Source organism: Solea senegalensis, linkage group LG9, assembly GCF_019176455.1.
Source record: "Solea senegalensis isolate Sse05_10M linkage group LG9, IFAPA_SoseM_1, whole genome shotgun sequence".
NCBI lineage: Eukaryota > Metazoa > Chordata > Actinopteri > Pleuronectiformes > Soleidae > Solea > Solea senegalensis.
Window position 1 is genome coordinate 12,949,631 of NC_058029.1, and position 21,074 is coordinate 12,970,704.

The 21,074-nt window shown below is 38.5% G+C and overlaps 1 protein-coding gene across 2 annotated transcripts in view; it reads right to left on the reverse strand.

The window, feature by feature from the left end:
* LOC122774892 (CUB and sushi domain-containing protein 3-like) overlaps window positions 1–21,074 on the reverse strand; it is a 199,257-nt gene that overhangs the window by 77,237 nt on the left and 100,946 nt on the right. For both annotated transcript variants that reach the window (XM_044034485.1, XM_044034484.1), the window contains exons 32-36: window positions 8,248–8,361; window positions 7,571–7,666; window positions 7,097–7,300; window positions 732–856; window positions 478–574 (exon numbers count right to left, since the gene is read on the reverse strand). In XM_044034485.1, coding sequence (XP_043890420.1) covers window positions 478–574; window positions 732–856; window positions 7,097–7,300; window positions 7,571–7,666; window positions 8,248–8,361 — 636 coding nt within the window. The remainder of the gene's footprint in view (window positions 1–477; window positions 575–731; window positions 857–7,096; window positions 7,301–7,570; window positions 7,667–8,247; window positions 8,362–21,074) is intronic.

Below are 21,074 nucleotides of genomic sequence, written 5' to 3' on the forward strand. Positions count from 1 at the left end.
AATCATCTTCATCACTTTAGGCGACAATAAAATTGATTTCTAGCCATTTAAACAGTTTCACCCGTTTGACACTGCTGCCTGCACAGTGACAGGTGCACTATGAAGTCATTATAATATGTGAAGAAATTTGACATCTAGTCACAGCCAATACAGGCCATCTGCCTGTACTGTATTTCACACCAGTCTCTCTCTTGTGCTAGGATTCAACATCACAAGTACAATTATGGGGTGGCTTATTTCTAGAGCACAATGTTGCAAGAGCACAATTATTGTCGTTTGAGGCAACCCCACATTTGTAACATTCCAGATAATTTTCTTTCTCTTTTCATCTTAAACAGGTTTTTAGAGAGCGTTCTCCGAGGATATGCCAAATGTAATCAGTCCCATCACCACATCATCCTGTTGCTAAGGCCCTGTGAAGTCTGACTGAAATACAAGAGGGAGCTGACAACGAAAATTCAGTTGTATCAGATTTACCTGAGTAGCTACCAAGCCTTGGAGCATTGCTGTCAACTCCATCAAAAAAATCAAGTGAGTCCCAGTTGTGTTCCGTGGAAAAGGTCACAACTTGGATCTGAAAAAAGAAAGATACCACAAATGAAATTGTAAAAAGAACAGAGAATACACAGAAGAAACAAAGAACTTCAAGTTAATCTACAAAATATTTAATGTATGTATGTAATCACCAATCATAAATGATAACACTAAGGGCTAAATCTGTGTTCTCTCACTTGGATGCCGGCTCCCTCAGGAACTGAGATTTTCCAAGCGCAGTTCAGATAGTTGGCGTATGATTCTGGGTATCCAGGGGAGAGGATAGTGCCTCGTCTTTCAGTTAACACTCCACCGCAGGGAACTACACAAAAGGAGAGAAAAGCCACGAGTGAGCAGGGGTGGCCAGCTGTCCGGGGGTGGAATCTCATGACAAAGCCAGCAATAATATGTTCTCAGAGTCAGAATGAAAGACAAGTAGAGATGAAATGAATGTAGTGCAAATTGTTGCGGTGTTCTTAGTGTCCTGCGTGCGTGTTATGTCATAGAGTTGAGTGTGTGTGTGTGTGTGTGTGTGTGTGTGTTTGGGCAGGGAGAGGTGTGATGTAAGCCACAGCTCTTCGATTTTGGAAGCACTTCCTCAGTCTGCTTCCATTTTCTTCCATTTGCCAAAGTGCCAGCAGTTCAAACAGGGAATGTCCAGGGTGTGTGCTGTCCATGTCAGTGGCTTTCTTCCTTTGTCGACTGGTATATACAGTTTCTAGGAGTAAGAGCTCCATCTTAAAAAAAAAAAAATGCATTCTTGTCCATGTTACTTTAATGTTATATTGGTGGTTAGGCTTTGATGCACACACTTATCACTTTCAACCTCACATGTAATTGTATCTTATTGTTTATCTATGAATCGCATCTTTCATTGGTAAATGAAAACTACCTCTCTATGCACACTTTGTGTCTTACAGTGACACAAGTCACTGTCGCGCATCAGGCACTATGATAAAAAGGGACAAGGGCAGCTATACATTTTCTTTATTGCATTTCAGATGGGGGGCAATTGGCTTTGTGTGCAACCTGCCAAGTTGTACACTGCGTTTGGCTCTATTTTTTATTCATTAAGGATTGTGGTAAGTCAGCCTTGCAGGCCACAATCCTTTGGCTTATCGTACTCAACAAAACAGAACTAAATGCTTTCCCCTCCTTTCGTAATAGGTCGATTCCAAGTGTACACCCTCAGGACTTGTGGACTGAGGCTCTGAGGACTTTAGGAAGGATAGTGGAAGACTGCAACTTCATGAGCCACTAACACATTGGCCCTCATTGCTGTTGAAACATGTGAGGCAACGACAATGCACAATATTACTTGCATCATGTTCTGTTGCTCGTTGATCAATTGTCTTACCCTGCATTTACCTGGTATTACAATGAGTGGATGGTATGGATAACTGATTTAAAGACTAGTAAAATGCATTTGTATTATCTCTAAACATATTTCTGTATCATGCCGTTTAAAAAAAATTGGGCTTTAATCCACGTGTTGTAACGAACATATAACACGTGTTTTTTGTTTTTTCTAAAGATATAATTGAAGGTTAAAAAAAACAAACAAACCTCATCTGCTTCCTTTTATATCCAACTCAGTAACTGCAGTATCAGCCCTCTGATATTCAAGGTAAGCTAGCATTTGTATTGAGCCGTTTTCCTACTGTGTAGGAACACGAGGATAGCTGTCTCTCAGAGCAGAGGAGGTACAATATGTTCTCAGAATGAGGAATCAGATGCTATTCGTCAGGGACAACGTTTTCCCAAGTACAGGTCAATAGGAATCAGTGTTTTTGAGTTCCATCTGCAACCCGAGGGTTTGATGTGAAAGACAAGAGACATGGAAAACAAGAAAAAGATAATATGCTAAGACGGCAGAAAGTGGAAAAAAGTGAGCTTTCAGTTGCCACAATATCAAACTTTTCAACATTTTAAAAGGTGATACAATTTTAAACATACTCAGGGAATATTGCCAAAGTACATTTCCCACTGAGAAACATATTAGAGAAAATTAGCTCAACCTTTCAGCAGTGACACAACAGAGCAATAACACTTCCATTTCATGTCAATCTGTAGCTAACTCATGTCACATGTACAGTATTTAATATTGGAATCACAACTGAAGGAGAGCAGTTTGACCTGAAAGTGAGAGATGAAGTAAGTGATGATTAACCCGACTATAATTTGTCAGTAATCTTTTTTTCCCCCTTGTTTTCTGTTTATAATTTCCTGCTGCCTCTCCAAAAATCTATCTCGAGTGAAAAACTCCACAGTGCAAAGACTGTTTCTCATTAGACGTTTAATAGTTCTCATCTCCGCAAAGGTCTGAGCAGTAATTAATACTATTCCAAGAATACAGACTCATTCCAGGGAAATGTCCTGGTGATTCAGCATAATTTAAAAACTCCTCCCCTGAGCTGTCAGTTATCTGAATTGCTGGAGCAAGATTAGAAATCATAAAACTCATAAAACGCTTCCCACCCCTTTTCAACCCACGTCAGACTCATATGACAGTTGCTGTAGGTAGATCACACACACACACTACCACCACCTGATATGCAGAGACTGTTCAAAAAACCCAAAATCTTTAATCTAAAAATCAAATCTATCTAAATATCAAATGTGTAGTGCATTATTCCAGTGGTATTATATTTAGGTAATAATATGATTGTGTAGTCTAAAAAGGTCGCCAAATCTTGTTTTATGACCAAAAGCTGATTCAAATCTCAGATTACTCCATTGTGTAACTATGTAGCAAACTATTTACAACAATCCTTTCTAAAATACCATGTTACAGCATCATATGTTTTTCTCTTGATTTCTGTATGATTTTATAATGGTACACGTGAAGCCAACTATTGCAAACCCATTTCTCCCAATATTATACAGCTAAAGTGGGTCTGAATAAAAATGCTTATTGCTACCGTACACAGAGAAAATTGTGTTATTGGAGGTTTAAACAAATAGCCCATATTAGGTAGTAGGTCAAATATGTTATGGACAATATAGTTAGAAAACAGACCAAAAATCACAGTTTAATGACTATAAACTATTTGGAAAACAAGCAATGTTTTCTGTATGCAATGGGTAGTGATATTTATGTAGTGGTAGAATTTGTGATGCTTTCGTGCTTGATTAAAAAAATGTACTAAATACAGTGTAACAGGCAGTAGTATCCACTTTCATTAGAGAAAATGTAGTAAATCCCAAAAGAAGCATGACCACGTGCATAGCTCCTAGAGGCACTTCAGCCTTGGGCTGCAATGGGACATTTAAAATTGCCGTAAGCAACTTTTAAATATAAATGAATGTCCTTCAGATTGAAGCCACTGCCAGAAGAGTTCATACAATACAAATCAAGTCCATGTTTGGAATTTTGTGCGGCTCATTCAAGGAAGCGATTCGTTTTACATAAAGACTGAAGGAGGCAAGGCAACAGCAACATGGTGCTAGTGTGGCTGAAAATGTTTATTAGTACCCACAATAAATGATACACACACACACACACACACACACACACACACACACACAGGCACAATTTTAGTTTTTAACACTTTTAAAAGTGTTCAAGCCAACACTGAATTCCATAGTGTGGGCAAACAGAGTATGAATCAGGACAATCTGTGATCTTATGTAATGCTGGATACACTATATATATATATATATGTTCCCAAGTAACTCAACAGCCTGTCTCTCTGTTATGCAGGGAACAAACCAATTGTAAATTGTTGCAATCCATCAATATTTATTTCAACCTATAAAGACACCTTTTTTTTTTTTTTTTAGATGTTTCACTATATAAATTGATTCCACCATTAAAACTTCACTCTGAAAAATCCATGGTCAGCCGCATTACTTTAAATTATGAAAGCTTCTTATAAAAGTACTTCAAGTCAAATTCTAAATGAAACAAACCAAAACGTCTATTCTTCATTTTCAAAAGGGGCCGGCTAAACATTATACATCTACTCAGGTGAAGCTAATTAAATTGCAATAAAATGTTGTGTAAGCCAAGTTAATGCCAAAAACCATAATTCACTGGCTTTATGAGAACATGAGCAGAGCAAGTGTTGCATGACAAGCCAAGTCAATCACAGCTGGACCAGGAGCTGGAAATGAGTCCTTTGAAACCCAGGTAACTCACAGGAGAGCAGTGTCGGATATGTCATATCTCATAAAGATGGCTTGAGTAATTGAGTATATTGTTTTTGTTGAAGCTTCCATGAAACTATAGCCATCATTCTGGACATGCACTGTGCTGCTGGGGGTGTTTGGAGCCAGATTCAATATCCACACAAATCTACATGTTTAAAATGGAACTGCACATCCCTCTACTATTCCCTTACTATGTGGCAGTAAACTCTGGTGAACTCTGGCTTGAAATAACCTGCGCTCACTGCCTAAACCTGGCTGGAGGTTGCTCGCTGACATGAGGCTGGACTTCAATAGATTAGAGTTCTTTGTCTTCCCAAGGTAGACATGTGGGTGTCTATGTTAGGTGAATATGTTTGGTAATGGCGTGTGCAGACAAGACAGGCATGTGGTTTACGTTTATGTTGGTCTCTACATAAGGGCATTCATTATTTCAGATTGACTTATCCGTCAATAGTCGAGAAGTCGGCAAGTCGTAGAAAAAGACCCCCGATTCTGCTTGTTCTAAACCCCCCCACCAAAGGTCACCGTCCCCGTCATACCCGCTCCCAGGGCTCGACTTGTCGGCTTGTGCCACATATCATGTCGACGTGCCGTCAACACACCAGCTTTTCTGTTAATGCCCAACTATGCATATATTGAGCATGAGGATGGTTCTGTGTATGCTATAAAACCCAAGTGAAGAGATACTGCAACACAGGCCATTAAAAATCAATGTCAAAATAAATGTGATGAACTTTTATATATATATATATAGAAATGTCATCTCATTATATGATATCACATGTCTAATTTTGACAGAGTTGCTGTCTTTATCCGTCAAATATATGTTGACATGCTGATGTTACTGCAGTGTATATCTCAATGTAATATAAAACAATTGCATCCACCTATGAGCAAATGTAAAAGGTGGTAAAACGTCTTATTAAGCCTTTGTCTATAATGATATTTAAAATTGTTTAAATGAACAGACTACAAACTCTGATGCATCACAGCTATGGTGAAAGTAATAATAGGTACAATAGATAGTGACAGGAAGTGACTTCCGTACCGACTTTACCAACACTTTACAACAGACAGATTGGAGGCATGTTTCTGGTCACTCAGCCAACTTCAAATGTTTGGTCTCCTCCTTCTTCCTCTGTGGTAAATGTTAGTATTTTAAATGCTTCACTGTGTTAACCAGCTACAGAAGGCACAAACTGCGTGTGTCTGTTTTTGTTGTTGAGCAGGTAGTGTACCGTGGGATTTCAGGACTCCTCGCTGGAATCAGCAGCTGTTCTGCTGCACTGAAAGCAGTGAGAGTGAACCAACTCAGTAAAGTTGCAGCTGGACAGGTGAGCAGCTGAGACAAAAACTCAATATGATACTCTCTAAAGGTGAGTTATTTCACACGGTCATTTCAGATTATTGTTATTGTATTATTATAATAATAATAATAATACTGATAGAATTAAAGGTAGGCTTTATTCTACGGTACTGTGCACATGAAGTCTAATGCATTATCACTGTGTTTCTAATATTTTTATACCTTTATACCATTTGCATACAATATGGGGTGATAGTTTTAAATGTATTGAAATTGAAATGTATTGCAAATATGTTGTGTTTAATTGTATATGTTTTTAAAAAAAGCTATTAAGGATATACTGCAACTAACGATTATTTTCTCGATTAATTGTTAGGTCCATAAAATATCAGCAAACCTTAAAAAATGTTGATCGGTGTTCGTCAAACCTGGAAATGATGATGTTCTCAAATGTCTTGTTTTGTCCACAAACCAAAATTATTCACTTTTAATAATTTCTTTGTTATACAGAGCAAAGAAATTAAGAAAATATTCACATGTAAGAAGCTTAAACAATCGGAAATCTTGTTTTAATCATGAAAAAAGCTTCAAACCGATTAATAGCTTATCAAAATAGTTGTCGATTAATTTAGTAATCGATTAAGCATTTCAGCACCTACTTCAAACAAATTAGCTCACCTATTGTAGACCTACCTATCTGTGAGTGACGTTCTCTCAACAACCAATAATTAGGTATTCCTTTGAATTTTGTATGGCATTTAACATGTGGAAGATTACTTGTGTTGTGGTCAAACCAAAATTAAATTGTATCTCATTTTGCAGTCTAATAGTATCGTGTCATTATTAGAATTGTTTCACATTTGTTATTTAGCAGAAATCCTTCTCCCTTGGTCTAAAATGTGTGTGACACTTGTTTGTTTGTCCTTGCCTGAACTATCTAGACCAGAGATGCTTTGCTACGGGTGACATTAGGATCAGTAATGACGAGGAAAAGCAGACATCAAAAAAATGTTTGCACCTGCTCCCTGTTTTTTCTGTAAGGGTCTGAGAGACAGAGAGCACATGCAGAGGATGAAGAGAGGAAAGGAGGATGAGGGCGCTTACCAACACATGTGGGCACAGTGCCGTTCCACTGGGCTAGAGCACTGGGCACGGCCTCACACCTGATGGCGTTGGAGCCGTGCAGTGCGTATCCTGGATTGCACTCAAATAGCACCACCATTCCGATGCCAAAGTCGTTCCCTATCCGCTTCCCAAACCGGGGCTCGGGGACCGAGCTACATTGACTGGCGCTTGTCCGGGGGACGGCTAGGGATAAGACGGGAGGAAGCGAGCACAAGAGAAAGAAACAGAAAGACAAAGAGTGGTGAATGGCTGTGTGGTATGTACAAAGACAACCAGGAGCCACTGCTCTGACACGATAAACCATTTCACTCCAACCTGCTCTGCTCAGTCATGTCCAGCCACATCCAACAGCACTCTGTCGAGGAGCACTTATGTGTGTTTCAAAAAACACTCAGTGCAACAGAACGGTCACACATCACAATTTTGGAAACAGATCAAAATAAGCAGTCTTACCTTGGTAAACGAAATGAAATCCTTTTGCAGTTTCTGTTCCATTGGTAGTAAACGTGAGCATTATCTTGTTTCCTGAACTTAAAGGAAGTGTCTCTCCTAAAAAATACAATCAAAAGAAACCTTAACACAATCGAAAATCATGAAATTTCTTATACATAAATATACCCTTGATACAAAAGGAAAAGCATTGCTTTCTAAGTGTCATGTGATTGCATCTTGTTTGCAAATGTAAATTAGATGTAAGTGCAGGTTGATGTGATTGACGGTGCATTTTCAGTGTTGCTGTACAGTGGGACATTTTAAAATGAACCATTGTTTACATTGTTTCAGTCGAATCATGCAACCTGTGGTAACATCTTACAGTAGGTGGTTTGCTTTTGTTATTTTTAATTGGGATCTCAGGAGTTTATTCAGTTGCAATCAGTGTGTGCAATATATCATTGTATTTCTTTACAAAGAAACGTAAGAAAGAAAATTATTTTAATTGTAGAATAAATCAGTATACAGCTGTTTGTATTCTAGACTTTTCATTTCTCGAAAAAAAAACAGTTATTTGATTTGACATCAGATGAGAGATAGACATGCTCTCCTGCAGAGTAAAATACTTTCATCCACAGGGCTGCAACTCATACTACATAAATAAAATAAGACATTTGACTTAAGGGCTATGTTTTTACCTGAATGTGATCCATATATGGAGGAGAGCAGAGCTGAGTCTGCAGATGATCCATCATAAATCTCGACCACGTCACTGTTCAAAGTCTGGAAAACCACAAACTGGCCAAACAACACTGCAAAAAAGTAGAATGGAGACAAAGAACCGAGTAAGAAAAGGGTAAATAAAAACAATAGTGGATTTTGTTGCAATCAAAATTTCATTTTTCAGCCTTGAGCCCGTTCACTGTTTCATTGTTTTCATTGTCCTTAGAAGTCAATTACCAGGTATGCTAGAGATAAATTAATGAATACAAATATTTTACCTTTCAAAGCTTTCTTTTTAAAAACACCATTGTTTTGACTGAACTACTCAGCTTAAAGAGTCATGTACACAGTGTAATTAGCAAGTTTGAAAAGGAAATCTTTTACATTTCTCTTGCACACTCAGACATAAAATAAAAGGAAAATCTATTAAGCAAGAGTCTTTGGCCAATCTGACATGCCTAGTTTGTTTAAAAACACTGCTGACATTAACACATGCAATGGCAGCACAGTTGCTCACTTGTTTCACAAGGAAGTGGACAGAATGCAGTGTAGAGCAGCAGTATGTAATGGACCAATTCAATTCACATGAAGGGAGACTTATTTTCCCTTTATTCTGAATTTGTTCGTTCCACTGTTCATTGAACACACTTTAATTGCTCGCGTAAATATGTGGTGCCACCTATAGCAACAATGAACTGTCTGTTTCAAACCATTTTAATACAGGTGAAATGTTTTCCACATTAGCACCATTTACAAAACATGATACGGGTTTGCTTTATTTCATTAGTGATGGTAAAATGTCGACGAATCACAAACAAGAGAAAACCATATCATTTAATGAGTTCTGCTGTGTGTATGTGTGTGTGTGTGTGTGTGCGTGTGTGCGTGCGTGCATGCACAAGAGAGACACAACCTGAGGATATTGGGATGCTTAAGTTATTTTCCCTTTGTGCTGAGAAATGTTGTCCAATATTTTATGGATATAAACCAGCTCTGTCACTTTGCAGCCAGGAGATGTTAACACGTCACAAGCCTTGTATCCACAGAGACACGGCATGGACCTAAGTGGGTTCTGTTCGTCAAGTCCTCAAAATATCTATTTCACAATAATGTTGAAACACCAACGCAGGTGACTATTTCTTCAAACAAACTAGCATACACCAATCTGAAGTAGACCTTTCTGTGACATTTTAAGACAACTAATAATTAAGTATTCCTTTGAATTATTTTTCTCTTTTTTTTTTTTACTGTGCTACTGATGATACTGCATTTATTACATTTGATCTTTTTGTAGTCTAAAATGATGTGTCACTATTAAAAATGTAGTGTTTTTTTATTTCTTTTTACCTTAATATAAGAAAAAAAAAGTCTATGGGGAAATATCAGAAATGTCTCAGTTGCAGGAGGAGCATATACAGTATATTTGATCGGCAGCAGCTGGCAAGCTGAGCTTCAGTATCAGCAGGAGAATGAGTAAATCATTTTATACTCTAGGTTACAAGGGCAGACTGCTAGCAGATGTAATGAAGAAGAACCAGAGCAGCATCTATCCAGAGCGGAGTGATATTTGCAGGTATGATTATGCTGATTAATGTACTGCAGCGGACATATAATTAGCTACCTAGGCAGCAAACTGACATTATTAGTGTTCTTTCATTTGGTGAACGCTTTTTGGTCGTTTGCTCCACAAGCCGACAGTACCCAATTCCGCGTCCATCAGCATTTTTTTGAGTTGTCTCATTACTCATTTAAAGGTAGGGTTGGAGATCCTGGAAAACACTGTTTGAGCAGGGCTACATTTGGAATTCAAACTTCCAAGCCCCTTTCTTCAGACTTCCCTCCACAGGAACGCGCAATGCTTGTTCACAAAGAGCGTTGGTTTCACACAGATTTGGTGACGCCAACTTTTTGGGATACTTATTAAATGACAACATGATGCGGAAAAACATCAAATGCTTCCAGTTGTTGCCACCGTTCAAATGTAGCAGCGATGTTCACTCTGGTGTTAGATCACTCCGCGTCAATCCTTTTCTTGGCAGTAGCTTTCCCAAAAAACGTCTTTCGTTTGCCACCAACACCTGTTGTTGGCACCTTTTCTGCCATAACATTGCTGCAACTATTTAGCAAGTTGGTGTAAGCTCTGAGATGATCTTTTGAACATGCACGATTAGTGAACAAAGGGGGGTTGCGCATGGGCGGGCAGATAGCAGTTTGATTGATGCATCACATTTCAATTAATACATTCGGGCTGTTCAATATGATTGGATGGCGTTTTTACAGGCCTGTCCGTTCCACAGGTGACTGATATTTTTCATTTTTGTGACAATGCATTAATTCAGTGGTTACAATCGGGGCGTGAAGAGCACTTCAAGCAATATAGTAAAAAATGCTCCAGAAAATGATCTCCCACACTACTTTTAAGAAAAAGAAAGGACATGTGATATGCTGAACAGACAGTATAGATGCTGCCAACAGAATAAACAAATAAAAGTGCTATTTAATTTCAAATATGAGACATAGCCATCTCTCTCTGTAACACTATTAACTAAACCTTGTGTATCATTCAACGGGTTGCACTTACAACCCCAATTTTGATCATATTTAGATATTATTTTTTAGTTATTATCTCATTTACACATAATAAAAAACAGTGTCCCATTTAATGAACAGTATGGAGATGTTATCTGGACAATGTCTTTCTATACTCCTGTCCATTGCCTTCACTGAATGACATGTCAAATGAGATTATAGTTTATCACAAAAGCCATAATTAAATCTTATCCTCAGTATAAATCAGGGAGTGAAACTACTAAAACATGTGATATTGAGCTTAAAAATTAATTAATGAATGTCCTTATTTAATTTTACAATTAACTGTTGGGGGGGTGGGGTCTCAACGGATAAGAATGGTTGGATTATGACCTGAATCTTGTCCTCGGTGGGTTTTTATCTATATTGCGGGTGTTTCAGTGAATATGAATTGTCAGCTGTTGTATGTCATTATAATTATCCTGTTTGTTGAGGACTGATTGAAAATGATAAAGTCATAGCTTAAGCATACAGAGACATTTGGCTGTTCTTTTTAATAAGCGTTATCAAACCACACATCTATTCTGAATAATCAATAATAAACAACATTTCATGGCATAAAAAGTAATATGTTTAACACTTGAAATTGAAATTGAAATTGTGTTAACTGTCCTATGGTAACTGCAGTATAATTGGGCCATGTTGTGACGAACAGGTTTCAAATAGCTGAAACTGCTAACTCAAAAACAAGAACCAGCTGTTTTCACCCTGTAATAGCTCTCACCAATGGGATGGCTACATTCATGTGCCTTCAGGCAAAATACACAAAATATCCACCTGAAAAGGTGTTTACAAAGCACTGGTAATTGATGCAAAGATAAAAAAGAATGGCAGCATATGTTTGTCCTCCTGACTATGAATTATGTAGGAGCTTCCCATCATCTTCACTTTATATCAGTGTGGATCTCCTCTGGCAGGTAACATCACAGACAGCACTGTAAAACCATTATACCCACACACACAACCAAGGGAGACATGAGTGAGAGAAAAGGAGAAAATAAAACTGAGAGACTAAATGCACCTGAACAGACACTGCAGACAATGCTGTACCTTGTGTCCCAAGAGAAGGCAGTTTGGACCAACTGCAAAGCCAGCAGCTAAATGACATTAGTGAAGATGTGAAGCAAGAAGAAAGTAGGAAAAGTGGGGATAGATGTCACAGTTGCCATGTTTTTATAATAAGGCTGCCTTACTACTTTTGTGTGACATAAAATAGATTGAACAGCAAAGACAAATGACAAACCAAAAACACTGACGGAGCAGAAAAACAAAAATTCAAATGTGGACACAATCACGCACACAGAGAGAGAGAGAGAGAGAGAGAGTGCAGCACAGGCAGAGCTGTTCCTTTATCTGTTGAGTAGTGAGAACGCCTATGGCTGAACTAGAGCCTGAATAAGAGATGATTTTACCCTTAGGGACAGCTCACTGCTGTGGTATTAGCATACCAACGCTGTGCTGTGTGAAAGAAGCTACACACCCCCTTTGTGAACACACACACACACACACACACACACACACACACAAACTCAGAAGCACATTTACACATAGTCTCACAAGCGCAGTGTCGCTCATTTCTACCTCTAATCCAAAGCCAGCCATGCGTGACTCCAATCTGCCCCTTTGCTGTAATCACATCCAGATATTAAGTCAATAAATCACTGTAAACTTGTTACCCTAATTTATGCAGCAACATGATGAATCTTTTGTCCTCTGGGCCTAGTCATGGTTCTATACACATGGACAATGGACAACGCTTTCATGTCTGCATCTTCACCTTGAATTATCCCCAAGCAGTTAAGCTGCTTTGATCCCATACCTCATTGCGTATTAAATTGTGATATTAGCACTTCGCTGTATTTGATGTCACTTTGCCTGTTGGACACTGATAATGCAAAAATGTACAATTACAGGTCGATTTTCCTTTGATAAGATGAAAATCTATTTTTGGGTAACTTCTAGGTGTCATTTTGAAAAATGTGACAAAAGGCTATAATATTGTCTACTAACCTTGGTGGTTTCTGCTAGATATTAATGGAGCCAAGGTGATGTTAAAATAAAATAAATGAAGTGATTAAAGCAATCAAGTGGTCATAAATTAGAGTCATTTACAGAAATGGATGGATTGTAAGAAGAGTGCAGTCATAGGCAGTCAACACTTCAATATTAACTTGAGAAGATATACTTCACGAAACATGGGGTGAAAGAAGAGACTTGCCTCTAAACTGTTCCTTTAGGAAAGGATTAAATAAAATGACAGTTCCCACTACTTGGTTTATACTGAGTCAATACACAGGGTTACTGCAGATATTTACTAGTACATTCACACAGTGAAAATCCATTGCCAACACATCTCAAAAGCACTCTATTGGGCTGGGACCTGGAAAAAGTGCAGGTTGGTGAAGTAAATTAAAATCACTGTCATATTCCTGGAACCATTTTAGGATGACGAGTGCTTTGTGACAAGACTCGGTCTCCTCCTGGAAGTATCCATTTTTAAAAGCGAGGACTGTGGTGCCGGATTGATGCGTCTAGTCGGTAACAATGTCTAAGTATGCTGTGGTCGCTGAATGACGCTCAGGTGGCAGAGTAATACATGTCTATGACATCTCTAAACCATTAGTCTACAACAAACAACCTGTGCTGCATGTACCTGGCAGACTACTAAGTCTATTTTTCAGTTCAGTCCAGGTCCAATGGGTGGCTTTTGAACCCCGGCGTTTTTGATTCTGGAGTATTTGAAAATAAAAAGTAAATTTGCATTTCATGCATTTACAACGTGTCTGACGCAATCCGACTTATTATATTTTACATTGATATTTGTATTCATTTTAAATGTTCACTATATTCTATGACTATTAAAAACTGCTGATGGGTCTGGAATCACATGGTTTATTTTTGATTGGGGTTATCAATGTTTGCAGAGCAGCGCTACAAACAATCAGCGCAACAAAAAGAAAAATACTGTCCAGTCCATCTAATACCGATTCCATACTAGAGCAGATCTCTCAACCCCGGCAGTAGCACTCTTGCTTATAAATAAAAATGCACTCCCATTGGGGCGCCCCTCTTCCAGTCATCATATCAAACCCATCCCATTTTAGATAAACAGTTGTGACTGGCCTGACCAGTCTTACGACGGATGGTAATCGGTATGGAAGGAGCAGGGCAAGACCCATCTGTGAGAGCGAGTGAATGTGAGCTGCAGGACTGCAGAAACCAAGTTTACTCTGGTAATACAGTATCACATAGCTTTGCTTTTGTAAAAAAAATGATCTCGAAAATACTTATCTAGATACGGCTCACTGGGCTTCTCTGAGAAGTCCGAAATTATTCAAGCATAACATTCAACCACTAAAACTAATTTTTCTGTTCAGGAATGCAAGTAAATAACTATAATTTGACATCTTAATCAAGAAATAAGAATGTGCTTTACTATCATTTATTCCTTTTTTTGTAAAAAAGTACATTTGAAAATTCATGGATCACAATAACAATTATAGTTTAACATTAAAAATACCATTTTGGTTAAAGGGCTTCTACATAGTGGCATATTAACCATTACAGAAACATAAAACAGGATTTTGATAATTACCAATGCTGTTAATTTAGTGCAGCTGTGACTGTGGGTGGTGGTCTAAGACATTTTGTTAAGCACTCAATATATGAAAGAAACCAGTGGCACAACAGTGGAAATTAAAAAATGAATTGCTACATCAGATTAGTGCGGTTCATATTGTGCCCAACTTAACAGATATCTAATAAGAACATGTCAGGCCAGAGAGTGGATTTAGGGACTGGCTCTCAGTTTGACTAAATGTGCATTTATTAAGCTAAAAAAATACCAGAGAATGTGTTAGAGAGATGGCCACAGAGCACAAGGGTAGCAGAGGCAGGAAAACAGACAACATATCTGATTGGCTTGATGCTATCCAGGCCCCGCTGTTGTAAACTTGGGTTTTCATTGCTTCTTTTTGGGATGGAGTGCTTTCCCCATCAAATACCACAGGCATATACTGCAGATCAGATAGGATCATTACAATACAACAAAGAAGGGAAATGTCATAATCTTCGAAAGGCTCCTTCAGTCTCCATCTCTCCTTCCTCTGTTATTTGATCTTTCAGAATGAACGAACGAACATGGCCAACACTTGTCTTTTGTGTGCAGCTGAAGTCTTATCATAAAACATGTTTGCCAGCCCAGCAAGAACCTCTGCACCAAGAACCCCCTGATCTTGCTTACACATGCAGGTTGCAAGAGGGGAAAAAAATGTGTCCTTGTTTTTCTATAAGACGTGACAAAGAAGTTGCTGAGTCGTTCAATTCGGAAAATGTGAAATGAAAATGATCAGATTGCCATTGAACTTCAGTGAATTAATCTCTGAACATCTGCATTGCCTCTTAGAAGTTTTGTTAATTGACAGCAAGTCTTTTCTAACATGTTCATCACTAGTGTCACTTTCAATCACAGAAAGACCTCACTACATGTAGCTCATAGCGAAATAAAGGCCCAAAGTCATGCATGAACCCCTTTTTCTCACATAGCTGCTTTAAAAACCACCTTATAATATATATATATATATATATATATATATATATATATATATATATATATATATATATATATATATATATATATATATATATACATATATACATACATATACATACATATACACACGGTATATTACATGGCACAGCTTCAGATGTAAATACTTAGAATTATCTACCAACACGACCAGGTTGGTACGTGTGACTCAACAGGTACTGACATCAAACGAAAACCTTTTCCACATCTTCCTTGAATAAAATTAGACTTACATTTTAGCAAAGGAGAGACTCATGATGCATCTGGTTCATTTTTTCCCTATAACATTTGATTCACAAGAATCCATCAATCCCACAGAATTCATTCCATCAAAATTCAGTTTATGACTTATCTGTGTGCCACTTGTAACAGTGAGACAGACCCATACTGAACCATTTGCCAGCTGATGTTACTGTTATCACCCACAATCAAGAACAGCACAGCTTACCCGACAACATCCTCAAATTGCAAGACTCCCGGAACAGATTATTTGTTTGTGTTATGTGACACCATGACGCTGAAATAGAGGATTTATGATTAACTATTCAAAGTTATATTAAGTGGTTCCACTGCAGCAATTCAATTTTATTACATTTAATTCACGTATGGCTTACACTCGACAAAGCCCAGCCAGCAAACAAGCTCTCAAACTGTGTTGACAAAGCAGTTTTGGTGGCGTATTCATCAAAAAGTATAAAGTCATAACAGGTACCCAGTGGAAGATGATAAGTGCACCTTGACCACCTGGTCTTGACCTCCCTCTTACTATTATCTGAAATGTGTTGAAGCAGAAGCAACTTTAATCACAAAAACCTTTTCCCATCGCAGCTTTTGTGCATCTTCACCAATTTCCCCATGTCTGAGTCCTGCCTTTAAACAGGACCCAAAACTTTGAAACTGCACATTCTTGAAAAACAGGTGGAAAAAAACGTATCACGCGATAAGTATAACTAATTATTTTCTAATTGGAGTCAAATTTCACAAAAACGCAGATAATTCAGGATAAACGTTATATACATGTAGAAAATGAAAAGAGGGGGAAACAACATGTCTACTGATAAATCCACTATAACCATCATGTCATGCAGTGAAAATCAAGTGCTTACGTCACTGCATTGTAATACAAGCCCACCGTATATTTACCCAAAGCCACAGCATATGTGCCTTTGGGCAAAATAAACACAAAGCAGAGTGTTTAACAGACTTAAAACCTAGGCAATACAAAAAAAGGCAACAAAACTGCAGCATATGTTTGTCCTTCTGGCTATGAATTATTGAAGAGCTACCTGTCGTCTTTGTTTTGTGGCAGCACAGTCCCTGCGAGGATCAGGGCCGTGACAGCATACAAGCCTCATTTACAGAAACCGGGGGGATTGTAGGACAGCACAGACGCATATATTTTTAATGACCTGTTATCACAGAGAAATTGCATCAACCCTTTTTCCGAGTGAAGTATGAGCATGGCTGCACCTTGGCACGAGCTGCATCCACTCCATTAGGCTTCTATCTTGGGTAGAAACACCCCACTGTGGACTGAAAGTTGTACGTGACTCAACCCATAACCTCAGCACCAGCTTCCAGATCCTGCCTTCTGGGTATAAATATGCTGCCTGTGCATTCAAAATAAACATGGGCAGGGCCGGCTTCATCCCCTCTGCTTATTCACAAGAGTCCCCCTGCCCCCCCCCCCACCTAAAATTGGACATGTGTTTACTACCTCCATCCACACGTTCTTGCACACTATTCTCTGGGCACCACCAGCTTTGTTGTTTTTATGCCTGTCAAATTCTGTGATCACTGGCATTGGGATAGGAATGAAGTGACCGAACGTGGATAGACAACAAATGGTCAACTCATTTAACATGTGTATGTAATGCTCAAGCACGTCTTGAATAAATCTGCCCACAGCAGATAGTTTTCCGACATGAATTAGTAGGACAAACACAGGTTTTACCAGTGAGGGCAGGGTTCCACTCCACGTTTAAGAGAGCCACTGCTGGGCTTTTGTTCAAGCATCACGGTAATTCACACTAAATATTTAACATGTAGAAGCTGTTATTCTTCAGGAAAAACTACAAACATGTTTCCCATAATGTTATGTCTTCCAATTAGTGTGCTCAGTGGTAGAGCGAGTACTATTTCAACCAGAAGGGCAAGATTCAAAATTCCCAGCTTTGTTTGTAATGTGTCCCCGGGGCAAGACAATTCACCCCAGGTTGTGGTAGAACATGAAGTACTGTATGAACGTGTAAGTGTACATAAAGTAACTTTGAGTAGTGACCAGTGTTGTAATGTAATGGTCATTATCTATTACATTACGTCATTTAGCAGACACTTTTATCCAAAGCGACCTATAAATAAGTGCATTTCAACATTTGGGTACTATAAAGTGCCATCCATCCATCTTCTACAGCTTTATCCTCCACATGAGGGTGGCAGGGGTGCTGTGCCAATCTCAGCTGACACAGGGCGATAGGCAGGGTACACCCTGGACAGATCGCCAGTCCATCATAGGGACATAGAGACAAACAATCATCCACACTCACACCTATGGTCAATTTAGAGTGTCCAATTTACCTGATCCCCAAGCCTGCACGTTTGTGGACCGGAGAAAACCGCGCGCGCGCACGCACACACGCACGCGCACGCGCACACGCACGCGCACACACACACACACACACGCAAAAAAAACCTTATTCCGATCGGGTTATGAACCCTGGTCTTTTTGCTGCAAAGGCAAGAGTGCTAACCACTATACCACCCTTATGGCCCTGTATCGTCATTATATTGTTGCAAAAAAAGACATATCTAATGTGACCTAAGACAGGACCGTATGCACAGGTACAAACATAGTGTACACACAAAACACATTAACATACATCTTTCAAATCCTTATCTCTTAATATGGTTTGAACAGTTTTGACGATTTATTGATTCATTTACGATCTTCAATGTTTGTTACTGACCTGTGCAAATTGCATTTCCCTTGAAGATGTAACTTGATACATTTCTGACTCAATTTTAACTGAACCTTTTGTTTTGCTATAATCTCATTGTACTTGTTTAGCCCTAGCCAGAGACTTATTTGATGAGGAACACAAACCACTGGACTTAAATGATGGGTACACAGGAAATCATCGACATAACATGTGCAATTCAGTCACTGTAGTCATCCAATAAAGTGTTGATCTTCCTCTCACACACACACACACACACACGCACGCACACACTTTAAGCATCTTTGGAGCCCCATGGCAAAAAAACCCTTCAAGTCAAATTGGGACCAGAGTAAAGTTCATTTTAGAGTATACTGTTTATATTGTAAGCTGAGGGACAGTGACAAGGTTACGGTTACTGTTTTTTTTTGTGGGGGATGTAGTTAGTCGTGTACTATATGGCCCTAAGCATAATTTTACTCTCCAGCAAACATTGCTGATGAGTCAACAATCAGCCCCTGGGGTCAATGTTATTATGATCTTACTCAGCAGCACTCTGTTTCACACTCCCTCTTCTCTCATTCCCTGTCTCGCTCATTAGAACTCTCTCACTCATTATCACACTCTACATCTAAATTGTTCTCCCTGAGACTTTCACATTCCACTAAGATCGATGTGCCTCCATCTCCTAGTTAGAATCTCTCCCTTTACCTCTTGCAGTTTTCACAGTCTCGCTCACTCGTTCTCTGTCCATCTTGTTACGGCTGAGATTTATTACCGCAATCTGTCAGTGCTCCTGTTTCGCCTCCTGACACATTCTGTGGCAACCATTATGCATATGTTGGTGTTCCTATCATACAGACATATGCACTGGAACTATAAAATGCCTTGGGCAGATAAATAGGGGTGAGTTAATGTTGTTTGTATGGAATTCAATTCACCATTTATTCACTATAAGCATCCTGCCAGTCAGAGAAATGCAACTTTGAAAACCATGTGTTATTATACTTGTGTGATCTGTCGAAAAACAAAAACAACTTTTTGGTATGTGAAGAATGTTAACCGTTAATGGAAATTGTTACTGCAGCGTGTTCCAAGAAAAATAACACAAGTTGCAATTGTTGTTTTTTTTTAATTTTAGACATTGATTTCTGAATTCTGACAATCACAGACTATTTAGATCTATACTTCATGTTCAAAGCCATGAAACATGTGTTAGTGAGGCAGCAACAGACTGAGACCTCTTTATCTTAGTCTGCTTGCTTTGTGAGTATTTAAACAGAGTACATTACCTACATAGGCTTAAAACACAGTTATTAGTTACCTAAAATCACATTTTGGCATTTTCTGTCAAAAATAAATGTGCGTTTCTTAAAAAGTTTGATTACAAAGTGCACATACTTTTAGTTTGGGAAAATGTTTATACTTTCAGTCATGTATATGTTAGAAAATATTACTTACTAAACCTTACTAAATGTACAGGACAGACAGTTCTACAATATCGCCACTGAACTTGGTGTAAACAAGATTGAATTCCCATGGGGCACTGTATGACTGTATGTTTATACAGTGCCAGAGGGAAAAGGTTGAATGGCATGAATAATTCAGCTCCTTAAAAGGAAGCTCAGTTACTGTTTGAAATATGACTCCAACCATTATTTCTGTCAGAATAATTAAACATTTAAGGGCAAGACAGATGCACATTGCTGCAAAGTAAAATAAGCTATGAGTAGAGCTTGAATATTGATGCACCTTGAATGATGGCTCACAAATGTTTGTATATTTTACAGACTGTACATACAATGTGCTTCAAGCACCAGTTTTTATTGTCATTTTATGATCATCCTTCTGTGAAACAGTACATAAATGCAAATATAAACATGTACCGTAGCACAAGGATAAGAGTAAAGGCAAGTATACAAATTGTAAATATGAGTTATGAGAGACCAGCAAGCCCTTAGCAAAAAAGCTATAATTCCTGTGTGTGACTAAGGTGATGCTTTATGCTGTTATGGATGAATGGTTATTATGTTCATACTGCAAAATATGTTCATATATATACACACTATAGAGAAAGAACAGACACATAGGGAAGTATTAACCCTTTCATGTTCAGTCAGTGAGACTAAATATTCAAAAAAGAAGAAATAACTAAAATAACACTGTATAAAATATCTACAACCCATGTAATATCTAGCACTTTCATAACAAAACAAGCTGCCATCTCAATGCTCTTCACTGACAACCTCCCGGAGAACAATTAAGCATTAACCGTGCTCCCCGTGCAGATGACAAAACAAATGAGAATGAAGCGAATTATTGCATTTACTTGCAAAAAAATCATGTAATTAGGAAATACAAGTGAAAGTTCAAAGTAGATAATAACTTATCGCAGTCCTCGACTGTAACAGCTGGCAAGTAGCCCCAGTTAACAAGATCTAAACCACTGTCAACCTGGTTTGGCAGCAACACAGCTACAGCAAATAAAGAATTGTAAATCCCTCCCCTTGGTGCAGAAGGTAAAATGTAATGTGCTGCAGTCACATTTACTTGTAGACAGAGTTTGCCAATCAGCCACTGACTTGAGCGGCAAGCTGACCACATGTCAGACATCACTATAAAGGGTCTGACTAAAATTAATATTTTTTTCCCCCCATAACCTATGATAAACTTATCAGTGAGATCAGTA